A 13205-nucleotide genomic window follows, 5' to 3' on the forward strand; every position below is an offset into this window, starting at 1 on the left:
TCTGCAGGAGAAAGATGATCATTATTGGGACTAATGTGGAATTAAAGAACTAAATTGTGAAATGTCTTAAGCCAGAATAGATAATGACCCTCAATTAAAGACTGAAAGCTTACTGTGGGAACCTCTGATACACTGGAGGCATATTATCAAACAGTGGACTGGCTGCTCATGCTAAGAAGTACTGTAATTTGCCTCTCATAACATCCTCTGCATTTCAAAGCTCAACTCTGCTTTATATACTAGCTGTTTAAAAAATGGCATCATTTTCTTAAAGGTAAAAATACTCTACTATTTGAGCTGGGGATGTAGATCAGTAGTAGAGTGCTTGCCTAGCATGCACAAGACCCTGGATTTGATCCCCAGCACTGCAAAAATTAAATAAACACACAAACAAAACATGAACAAATAAAAATATCCTACTATTCATGAAAGTACCCATAGGGTGAAATAGACCTGCTAGATGAAAGCCATGTTAGTGAACAAACTGTTGAAGGATCAGTCAAGAAGTGTCTGTTAAGCAAATATTAAATATAAACTCTATGCCAAAAGCCCTGGAGAACGTCAAAGAAACAGAAGACAACAATCCTTGGCTTGCAGGGGTTTCACTAACATACTGACAAATACACATTTATATAATAAAAATAAATGAATAAATAAATAAATGGGTTTGTAGAAGGCAGACTGAGGCCTTATCACTCAAGTAAATATAATCAATAAAGGAACACTATTTAAAGGAATGATGTTTAATAATGTTTATTCTGTAAGTTAGAAGATTGGCTATAAACTTACCTGCTGAATATCTAGGCTGGTAATATCCATATGTACAATGAGGGCTTCCACATTTTCCATTAACTTTTTATCTTGGAAATGAACAATCAAGTCTTTCATGACCTGGGGTGTGATCCCCACCAATTTATCACTTAAAATATATGGCTCAAGGCACTCCAGAAACACTCCTTTGGCCACTGAATTTTCACTTAATTTGTCATACATTTGGCTAAATAAAAGATCCCTATAAAAAAAGAAAGATAATAATTTTAGAAATACTCCAAATATCCATTAAATTTATTCTAAGTCTATCTCTTCTCTATTTCAACTTATTCATGAATTTATTAAAACAGTAAAAATATTTGTATAGAGCTTCATATTCAAAAACATAGCCACGTATGCATATATATGTGTGCTTGTGTGTATATGTAGTTATGAATGTGTGTATATACATATATACCCGCATGTATGTACATATACATATACACACATGTATGTATATATATATATATACTCAATTAATCTCCCTAGTACTTCTTTTACAAATAGGAGAAGTTATCATAAATGGTGATGTGCATGCCTGTAATCCCAGCACTTTGGAGGCTGAGGCAGGAGGACTGCAAGTTGAGGCCAGTCTGGACTACACAGTGAAATCCTGTCTCAAAACAAACAAAAACAAAACATAAATAAGAGAAGTTGCATAAGTTTGGTGGTTTGTTAAAGGTAACATAATGGAGTCAGAATATGAACCCAACCTTCTGGCCTAAATCCTGTGCCCAATCGATTCCAGCAGACTGCTTCTAAAAGGCAGTAATACAGATGTGGGAGCAGGTGAGAGCGGACATGAAGAAGTAGGAAAAGTAAAAAGGACAATTTGTAATTTATCTTTCCTCGTTTCTAGTACCTAAATATTCCTAGGTTACCTGAAGAGCCAAAAGCTTCTTGTCTTGCTCTAACCCTTTGCTTCCCAAAGAAAATCAGCAATGATTAAAGGGAGAAGAAAAGAAGGTTAATATTTAAAATATATACCTAGAAACAATTTTATGACAGAAAAAAAATTTTAATTTCTCTAAATGCCATCACCCCCCAACAATTGTGTTTTAGTTATTTCATATTTATTTTGTTAGTCCATAAATAATGAATCATATTCAGCATAGATACTACTCTGAATTCTGTTTTTATGCAATATCATAAGCATTATTTTAGCTGCTACTTGCTCTTTTTTGAAGTCTGCAACTTTATTCTATTGAATTTTTTAAAATATTCACTTTATTTTTACCTTTTTACTTTTTATTATTAATGTACTGGGGTCGTTTTATTTTTAAATGACACATAATATACATATTTCCAGAGTACCATGTGATATTTCAATACATGTAGGAATGTGTAATGATCAAATCAGGGTAACTGGCATATCCACCACCTTAGACATTTATCATGTGCTGGGAACATTCAAAATTCTCTCTCTCATGCTATATTTTGAAATATGCAATTAATTGTTATTAACCATAGTTATCCTACTATGATACAGAATGTTAGAAGTTATGTTCCTGGGGAAAGGGGATAAGAAAGAGTAGAGAGGGGGTGAATTTGACCAAAGTAAACTATATGCATATATAGAAATATCACAATGAAACCCCTTTGTACAATTAATATACACTGAAAAAAAAAAAAAGAAGTTACTATTCCTATCCAACTATATCCTGTACTTTTTTTGTTGTTGTTGTTTCTTTGTTTTTTGAGACAAGTTCTCACTATGTTGCCCAGGCTGGCCTTAAAGTCACTAACCTCCTGTCTCAGTCTCCTAAATGCTGGGATTATAGATATTTGCCAACAGCCTGGCTCCCTGTACCCTTTAATCATCCTCTCTCCACTGCATCCTCCTATATACCCCTTTTCTAGCCTCTGGTAACTACTATTCTACCCTCTACTTCTATGAAGTAAACTTTTTTAGTTTTCATGTGTAAGTATTTGACTTTTTGTGCTTGATTTATTTCACTTAACATAATATCCTTCAGGCCTGTCATGTTGCCACAAATGGCAGAATTTCACACTTTCATGGCTGAATAGTGTACCACTGTGCATATGTATTACTTTTGTCTTCATCCATTCATCTGTTAATGGACCTCTCAGTTGATTCTGTATCTTCGCTATTGTGAACAGTACCATAATAAACATGGGAGTGTAGATAACTCTTTGACATACTGATATCTTCCTTTTGGACATATACCCAACAGTGGAATTGCTGGATCATATGATCAGCCTATGTTTAGTTTTTAAGGAATCTCTGTATTGTTTTCCACTTTGGCTGTGTTCCCCTTTCTCTGCAGCTACTTACTCTTTAAAATAGCCACTTTGCCTATCTCACAATGCTTCAATATGTTGGAGTATCAGAATCTGCTTAACTATTCCTATGGTGTTAGATGTGTCACTTATTTCCAGTATCTCGAGTGATGCCTCAATGAATATATGCATTTATAGCCTTTCCCATGTGTGGGGGGGTCATAATTATTTAGTCATTGTTTTTTAGAAATTTAACTTAAGTGAAAAGATTTGGGAATTGGGGATGTAGCTCAGTGATGAGCATTTGCCTAGCATGCATGAGGCCTTGGGTTCAATCGCTACCACTGCAAAAAAAAAAAGAGGGGAAAAGACAGGAAAATTTCTGTACACTTCAAAAAGTAGCACAACATAAATTTATAGTTCCATCAGCAATATATAATTATACCAGTTTCACAAGACAATTGTGAGGTTTTTTCCCCTGATAATAAGTACAAATTAACCATCGTTTTTAATACTATGTTAACTGAAAAAATGGAGTATTTTCCATGTTTCCCTTTATAAATTATATTTCTTTGTATCATTCATTTATTCACTCATCCCACTTTTAAATGCAAAAACTATGCTAATTATATTTATCTTTATGATAATTTATTTTATCTAAATGTGTAATTCCTTTATATGTGTGTCATGTTAGTTTTGGAAAATGGCAGATGGTTTGTTTATCCATAGTTGTGGTCTTTCATAACAAGTTCCACAAAAAAGTCAAGGAAGCTCTTGAAAAGAGTGAGTGGAGTAGGAGGTTGCCTCATCTGATGTCCTAGAAGGTGGGAATCAGTCTGGCTACAACTACACCAGAGTCTTGAGTACCTTTTAATAAATGGCATTTGCACTACCCTGGGGGAAAATCCATATCCACTTATTTCTTCCTGAAATGCACAAATGTAATTTTTCCATCATTTTCCCCTCCACTTCAACATTTTTCATGTTGGTTCCATATTAATCAATAGTTCATCATATTTTTGTGAGTACCAATTACTAGCCAAGCCAAAGAAACTGAGATTAATGAAGTTTTCCTATAACAAAGAAAAAGTAAGAGTAACAAAACAGTTTCAATGAATTCACAGAAAATGTCATATTTGCCAGCCCCCGAACTGCACAATGCACTGTTAAAAATAACATGCTAAGAAAGATAATTATATATTTTAGTTCAGTACAAAAGCCTTGTGAGAGTTAAAGGAAACTAAGAATCCAGTAAACACAGCATAAAAGCTGACAGACAGGGCAGCCCTGTGACAAAGGGCAACATGAGATGCTGGAAAGATAACTGGCAAAGCCACACACTTCTTTCTTAACCAGTCAGAGGCTGTGCTAAAAAGCAAGAAAAATCAAATTCAGCAACACCTACCTGCATCTCTACCTCAAAATAAAAATGAAACAAAGTGCTAAGACATAGTCTTGTCATTTTGGAAGAATATTTATTAGGGCATTGGGAGAGGGAAAAGAGAGAAAAGTACACAGGAAAAAGTTATTAGCTCTTGCATTTCTTTCTATATTTGGGCATTACTCTCTGGGGGTACTGACTTGGTTTCCTAGAAGGGCTGGCTTCAACCCTGTTGTTTACCATTTCAAGCTTAGCTTCCTCCAGCCAATGTAACAGAAAATCCATCGTGAATAATACAGGGCCAAAGAGGTCTTCCTAAAAACTTCACTTCATAATTCTCATATTAAAGTTGTTTTTGGAGTTTATCACTTTAACTTCAGATACAGAAAAACGGTTAAATTCACTTTGTACATAATCAGTTTATAATTTTTTAAATGTGAAGACATTTAAACACAGAAGGGAGCCTGAGCATGTCAGCAATCAAAACATTTGCTAACCTATATTAAAGACACAACCAGAGCCAAATAAATTAATTCCCACTACATATAAGTGAAATTTAATAAATTCCAAGGTGATTTGAGCTACTCTCCTTACTTTTAAAAGTACAGGCAAAGTTAAAATAACTTCAAGAAATTATGTATATAATGCTATTTTCTGATACAAGCTGTAATCCCAGTTACTTAGGAGGCAGACAGGAGGATCATGGTTGAAGTCCAGCCTGGGCAAAAACTTAGACACTATCTCAGAAACAAGCCAGGCATGGTGTTGTAGGCCTGTCTGCAATCCTAGCTACTTGGGAGGTAGAGATTGGAGGATCACAGTTCAAAGCACGCCCAGGACAAAGTTAATGCAAGACCCTGTCTGAAAAAGCAAATTAAAAAAAACAACAGAATTGGGGGGTGGGGCGGTGGCTCAGTGGTAGAGCATTTTTCTAGCAAGTGTGAGACCCTGAGTTCAATCCCAAGTAACACAGCAAATATAAAAAAAAAAAAAAGAAAAAGAAAAAAGAAAAAAAAAAATGAACCAAAAAAAAAAAAAAAAAAAGAGAGAGAGAAAGCCACACTATTTCTGTTTATACCATGGCCCAGAGAAAATACACATTCCTTGATCTAGGAGTGTGTATGTATAAGCAGGAAGAAGAAGGGAAGGAAGAGCTAGACAAAGGACCCTGGAGACCCCTGCACTCAGGAGGTCAGGAATATGCTACAACTGCTGGCATTTTTGAGATCTCCAACAACAAATACTGTATTTACTCCTGGCACACTCCAGAAGAAAACATGCTCATGAGACAAGAAAAATTCAAGGAAAGAAAGATTGCTAAAAACAAAATGATAATAGATTCTAATTTGGTAAAAATCTAAACAAGATTTTACCTTCTATATTATATAGGCAATTTAATGCAGAAATTATTTCATTTTCTGCCTGTCAATAGGTTAAATAAAGCTGGAGAATATTTTCTTTTCAAATCGTCTATAAAAGCAATGCTTATATCCAAAACATTGAGAATAACACAAAAGTATTTCTGAAAGAACTGATTTTTTTCTTTGTTTCCTATGCTAACTTTCATTTTACCACTGGTAGAGCCATTCTGACTTTATGTCACTGTCAGAGTACTCAAGTATTTGAGATAATGATCACAAGTCACCCTGAAAAACAGAATTTTTTCATTAACTCAGCCATCAGCTGAATAGCTACTTCATGCCAGATACCATTCTAGGTGGAAAGAATCCATTTTACTTAGAGTAAAAGGTATATATTACCTTCCTCTCTAAATAAAATTGAGCCTTTCAGGTATTTCACTTCATCACATTTACAATTATCTCTAGTTGAATATTTCAGTTGATTGCAGTATTTAATATTATTAGGAACACCTCTTTAACTCCATTTCCTCATCTGAAAACAAGGATAACATCACCTCCCTTAATTATAAGAAATAAATGAAATGAAATAAAATATGTAAAACTAATCCATAAACTATTTCAACTGGTTTTTTTTAATGTAAATAATAAGGAAGTGAGTATGAAAATGGGGTAAAGCAAACACTTGGTTAAGAAAAGACAGTGTGACAAAAGAACAATGCAGGAGGTATCACAGTACCTGACTTCAAACTATATAACAAAGCAATAACAATAAAAGCAGCATGGTACTGGCACAAAAACAGACATGAAGACCAGTGGAACAGAATAGAGGACCCAGATATGAAGCCACACAACTATAATCAACTTGTCTTTGACAAAGGAGCTAAAAATATATGATGGAGAAATAGCAGCCTCTTCAACAAAAACTGCTGGGAAAACTGGTTAGCAGTCTGCAAAAAACTAAAACTAGATCCATGTATATCACTCTATACCAAGATTAACTCAAAATGGATCAAGGATCTTAATATCAGTCACAAAACTCTGAAGTTGATACAGGAAAGAGTAGGAAATACTCTGGAGTTAGTAGGTATAGGTAAGAACTTTCTCAATGAAACCCCAGCAGCACAGCAACTAAGAGAGAGCATAGATAAATGGGACCTCATAAAGCTAAAAAGCTTCTGTTCATCAAAAGAAATGGTCTCTAAACTGAAGAGAACACCCACAGAGTGGGAGAAAATAGTTGCCAATTATACATCAGACAAAGGACTGATAACCAGAATATACAGGGAACTTAAAAAACTAAATTCTCCCAAAACTAATGAACCAATAAAGAAATGGGCAAGTGAACTAAACAGAACTTTCTCAAAAAAAGAAATTCAAGTGACCAAAAAACACATGAAAAAATGCTCATCATCTCTAGCAATAAAGGAAATGCAAATTCAAACCACGCTAAGATTCCACCTCACCCCTGTTAGAATAGCCATCATCAGCAACACCACCACCAACAAGTGTTGGCGAGGTTGCGGGGAAAAAGGAACCCTCTTACACTGTTGGTGGGGATGTAGACTAGTACAACCACTCTGGAAAAAAATTTGGAGGCTACTTAAAAAGCTAGACATCGATCTACTATTTGATCCAGCAATACCACTCTTAGGGATATACCGAAAAGACTGTGACACAGGTTACTCCAGAGGCACCTGCACACCCATGTTTATTGTGGCACTATTCACAATAGCCAAGTTATGGAAACAGCCAAGATGCCCCACCACCGACAAATGGATTAAGAAAATGTGGTGTCTATACACAATGGAATTTTATGCAGCCATGAAGAAAAACGAAATGTTATCATTCGCTGGTAAATGGATGGAATTGGAGAACATCATTCTAAGTGAGGTTAGCCTGGCCCAAAAGACCAAAAATCGTATGTTCTCCCTCATATGTGGACATTAGATCAAGGGCAAACACAACAAGTGGATTGGACTATGAGCACATGATAAAAGCGAGAGCACACAAGGAAGGGGTGAGGATAGGTAAGCACCTAAAAAATTAGCTAGCATTTGTTGCCCTTAACACAGAGAAACTAAAGCAGATACCTTAAAAGCAACTGAAGCCAATAAGAAAAGGGGACCAGGAACTAGAGAAAAGGTTAGATCAAAAAGAATTAACCTAGAAGGTAACACCCACGCACAGGAAATCAATGTGAGTCAATGCCCTGTATTGCTATCCTTATCTCAACCAGCAAAACCCCTTGTTCCTTCCTATTATTGCTTATACTCTCTCTACAACAAAATTAGAAATAAGGGCAAAATAGTTTCTGCTGGGTACTGAGGGGGTGGGGGGGGAGAGGGAGGGGGCAGAGTGGGTGGTAAGGGAGGGGGTGGGGGTAGGGGGGAGAAATGAACCAAGCCTGTATGCACATATGAATAATAAAAGAAAAAAAAAAAAGAAAAGACAGTGTGAGGGCTGGACATAGTAGTACACATCTGTAATCCCAGATTACAGAGAGGGGAGATTGGTCGTTTGAGGTTAGCCTCCACAAAAAGTTAGTGAGCCCCCATCTCAACAAACAAGGTGAGTGTAGTGGTCCACGTTTGTATTCCCAGCTCCGTGCAAGGCATAGGTAGGAGGATCGCAGTCCAAGGCCAGCTCTAGGCAAAATGCATGAGAGCAGGGGTATGGCTCAAGTGGTAGAGTGCCTGCCTAGCAAGTGTGAGGCTCTGAATTAAAAATCCCTGTATTGTCAAAACAAAAATAGAAAAGATAAGATTAACTGTGTATCATGGTGCTTTGCCAAGCAATAATTCCTATACAATTCACTATCAACAAAAAGTAAACTAGCTATTCAGAAAATGCAACAGTATTTCTGACCCTAACACCTAAAATAAATTTCTCCTTTAGGCCCTTACAAAGAAGACAACGTATAATATAATGTTCTCAACGATGCTCCTGTCATAAATACAACATATTTCACTAATTACATATCACACAATAACTAACACCAGAATAAATTTAAGTACCAAGTAAGAGAAGCTACAGCTATCCATGACTTAAAGGTCTGACGTGTTAAATAAGTGCTCTCTTGATAATCTTCACTGATTCCTTCCTCCCTTCCTTCCTTCCTTCCTTCTGTCCATCCTCCCTCCCTCCCTCTCTTTTTTGGTGGGACTGGAGTTTGAACTCAGGGCTTTCCTGTTTGAGCCACACCTCTAGTCCATTTTGCTCTGGTTATTTTGGAGATGGGGTCTAGTGAAATATGTGCTTGCACTGGCCTCAAACTGTTTCCTCTCTCAATCTGCCCCACAATCTCAGCCTCCCAAGGAGCTAGAATTACAGGTGTAAGCCACCATGGTACCACTAGGGTTTGAACTCAGGGCCTCATGCTAGCTAAGCAGGTGCTCTATTATGTGAGCCACATCCCCAGCTCTTCACTGACACTTCAAAGTATGATCAACCTTTAAGAACCAGGTACCAGAACATATATAAATTCATGGGTCAATGGGTAAACTCAGGGCTGTACAGGATTTTAGGAGCATCTGTAGTAGATCCTCACATTTGTTCTTTACCACTTAGGAAGTGATATGAGCTAGTGATTTAAGACCAAGAATACAGGAGCTATACTCCTGTGTTTGAATCCCACCTTCCCCCAAGAACTTGTGAGTATGAATTTTGGCAAGTCATTTCATTCCTTTCTACATCTGGTGCCTCCTCTGTAAAATGGGGATTAATAAGACCTATTCATCATTATAACAACTAGATGAGTTGCTAGAAAAATTATATAAATTAATATAAAGGGTTTAGAATACCTGGCTATTATTATGAGTATGAAAAACTGTGAATTAGCATGTTAGTTAATTTATATAGTTACTATTTAAACCAACAAAGCCTAATCAATGGTTTATTTACACTGATTCATTTTAAATAAAAAGGCCCTAAAAATAAACATGGCATAGGCAAAATGAACCTAGCCTTTTTTTGGATACTATGAAATACTATGCTTTAGTGATGGTTCATAAATAGTATATGTACGGAAAAAGAAAAAATTGTATGTACATATACAGTATTATATATATAATAAAAATCATACATATATACAAATAATATAATACAAATCATACATTTTTTTACTTTTACAATCTCTAAGTAGTGGTGCTCTTTTCTTTAATGTTCTTTGTCTCCATTATTGAGGCACAAAGATACACAGACGATACACCCATAAGCATCTATTTTGGAAAAGTTAATTTTATTAAATGAACGGACCGAATGCTGCTAAACAATCAAATTTCTGTAAATTAATTTTTTAAAAACCTAATCAGTGAAATTTATAGAATTCATAGCAGTGAATTATAAATAAACAAGACACTACCTGGGTTCAAAATAATGAAGTCTGTCAGGCAATGCATACTCACTTTCGCTGCAGCAGAAGGCAGTAATCAACTATGACAGGTACCATATCCTGCGGGAGAACCATAAAGATAGCATCAGTCTATGCCCTTGTCATGCATGGCCCACTGATAGTGGAAGAGGTCTTCTCGAGGTGCTGTTCAATTGTTGGGATGATATAACTTTGGATCATGGTTTTTGTAAGCAGTATGGCACTATGTGCCAAAAGTCTTAAAAACATAAAAACACTTTGACCTAGTAATTCTATTTCTGGAGATTTATCCTAAATATATTTAAGGAAAAAAGGCTTAATGCATTAAGGTGTTTGCTGCAGCTTTTTAACAAAAGGATTGGGAGAAAGAGGGGAGGAGGAAGTAGAGAAGGAGAATGAAATTGAATTAAATTCAATATACCACATGGAAAAATGGGTAAATCTTGCTATTTAAATAAAATATCATGTATATAAGTTTATAAAAAATTTACAAAGATATTAAAATAAATTGTAGGTAAAAATATATATTTATACACAACTTTGTAAAGGTAACTTGCAAAGAAGAAAATACATTAAATTGATAGTAAAATATTGTTGATCTTGTTGGTGGCTCACATGATTAAGGTTATCCATATTTTGTCATAGTTCTCTAAACCAGCTATTTTAAGATTGACTTTATTTCTCAGTTTCATAATATTTTGATGGCTTCAAATTTATTGTGTATGGACTCATATCAAGTAAATAGCCACCCCTAATTTTAGCCTTTGTCAAAGGAAATAGTTTGAGAGGAACAATTGCTTATTATGACTGGAAACTGTTAAGTAACCAAGCATCAGATTTCAATAGTACTCTTTTATTTTCTGCTGGCTACAGGGAATTGGTCTACTTTTTAAAAAATCTCAGGAGGCCTAGTTTCTAGGCAGAAAAACAATCCCAGCAGAAGGAAAGGGTACTATGGGAAAACAAGCACACTACATGCAATACCTGCTGGACAAAAATGTCAAAACTAGAGAGCCCTTCTTATCTGCAAGAGAGGGCTCTGAAGAGGACATGCAATCCTGAATGGATTATAAGAGTTATCCCACCCAACAGCCTCCTTGTCATCAATATTCCTCATGACTAGATTTATACTCTTATTTAGACTCTTCAAAAACAGGAACTAAAATCATAGATTTGAAAAGAGTCAAATCTCAACCCCGAATGAGAACATAGTGGGTTAGATAAAGGGGATGGTGCCCCAGAAAGTAAGGTAATACTCAGGTTCTAAAAGTGAAAAGGGAATTGAAAAGCAAAGCAATAAGCCCCAGACTGTCACCAAGATGATCCTTAGATTTGTTGGTCAGAGAAGAGCTTGGGTTTTAATGCCAGAAAGGAGCTGGGCCTTAGACCCCTGCAACACAGGGAACTGAAGCAGATGACCTGCCTAAAACCAGGGTCTTTGCAAACCTGCACCTCCAATAATGGAAATTAGGGGGCAAATTTCCACCTGCTGGCATAGGAAGATGACAAGGAAGGTTGTCTATCTCAGTTGGACTTAGTGGGGGTAAATTCATGCCTTCTAAGAAACTGTAACTTAGACCCTGCCCTCAGATGGATTTGGGATTTGAACTTATGCTGTATTCTTAGAGTGGGAAAATCGAGTCAAGAAATTAACACAAAAAGTGATTGTTGTAAAGGATATTCCTGGGGCATGTGAAAGAAGCAAATTCTAAAGCTCTCCAGAGACAATCCTGATCACAGACAAAATAAGAACTACTGATAAATCCCCACTGAAGATGTACTCAAAATAAAAAATTTGAAAACACCTCATGAAATAAGGCACCATGAATGAATGCCAGTAGGATCTATAAACACCAGTAGTAGACTGCCAAAACTTCAAATAATATAAGTACCAGGTAGAAACTATTTTTTAAAAGTATATTTAAAGTTATTAATAGCATAAAATAAGGAATTAAGTACAAGGCCCAGTACTCAGTCCTGTGGGTAGACTACAGGGTTTAATGGGAGTGAAGCCATCAGATTCATACATTTGCACAGCTCACTGTGGCGACTGTACAGTGGGAGGGTCTGAAAAAGCAAGACTGAGGTAGAAGCTATCACAGTAGGCAACAAAAGAAAGTGTAGACTAAACGAGGACACTGACAGCAGGCATAAAGAACCATGGACAACAAATGGCTAAAAAACACATGAAGAAAAGCTCAACATCCCTTGGCCATAAAAGAAATGTAAATCAAAACCACGTTAAGATGCCACCTCACTCCTCTACCTTCAAGAACACAAACAACAACAAATGTAGGTGAGGATGTGAAGAAAAAGGAACCCTCATACACTGATGGTGGGAATGTAAATTAGTACAATGTAAATTAGTACACCCACTATGGAAAGCAGTATGGAGGCTCCTCAAAAAACTAAAAATAGAACTGCCATATGATCCAGCAATACCACTCTTAGGATATACCTGAAGGAATGTAAGTCAGATTACAACAAAGGCACATGCACGTCCATGTTTACTGCAGCACTATTCACAACACCTAAGCAATGGGAACAGCCAAAAATGCCCCACTACTGATGAATGGATTAAGAAAATGTGGTACTTATATACAATGGAATTTTATTCAGCTATAAAGAAAGAATGAAATTTTGTCTCTTGCAGGTAAATGGATAGAACTGGAGAACATCATGGTAAATGAAGTTAGCTAGGTTCAGAAAGCCAAACCCACATGTTTTCTCTCATAGGCGGAATACAGACCTAAAACAAATGTAACAATATTATGAAAAAGAGGACACTCGAAGGGGAGGTCACATACGAGAGGGGGAGGGTAAAAGAAGGAAGTTAAGGTGAATATGGTTGATGTACTCTCTATACAAGAATGAATATGGAGTTTTTAAACTTGTTGAAACAACCATAAGAAAGAGACTAAAGTAGAAAGAAGAAAAATAGAGGAAATGAACCAAATTGTGCTATAACACACATATACATAGAAGTGCCACAAGGAAACTCCGAGTAGCTATCTTAAACAAGCAAAACTATCATTTCTTGTTC

At 36.1% G+C, this 13205-nt stretch overlaps 1 protein-coding gene across 7 annotated transcripts in view; it reads right to left on the reverse strand.

The window, feature by feature from the left end:
- The window catches only part of Vps8 (VPS8 subunit of CORVET complex), a 309569-nt gene that overhangs the window by 135271 nt on the left and 161093 nt on the right, over positions 1-13205 (reverse strand). For all 7 annotated transcript variants that reach the window (XM_074073616.1, XM_074073619.1, XM_074073618.1 and 4 more), the window contains 2 exons: positions 10197-10243; positions 790-1012 (listed from right to left, as the gene is read on the reverse strand). In XM_074073616.1, coding sequence (XP_073929717.1) covers positions 790-1012; positions 10197-10243 — 270 coding nt within the window. The remainder of the gene's footprint in view (positions 1-789; positions 1013-10196; positions 10244-13205) is intronic.

The sequence above is a fragment of the Castor canadensis genome, chromosome 5 (assembly GCF_047511655.1).
Source record: "Castor canadensis chromosome 5, mCasCan1.hap1v2, whole genome shotgun sequence".
Taxonomy (NCBI): Eukaryota; Metazoa; Chordata; class Mammalia; order Rodentia; family Castoridae; genus Castor; species Castor canadensis.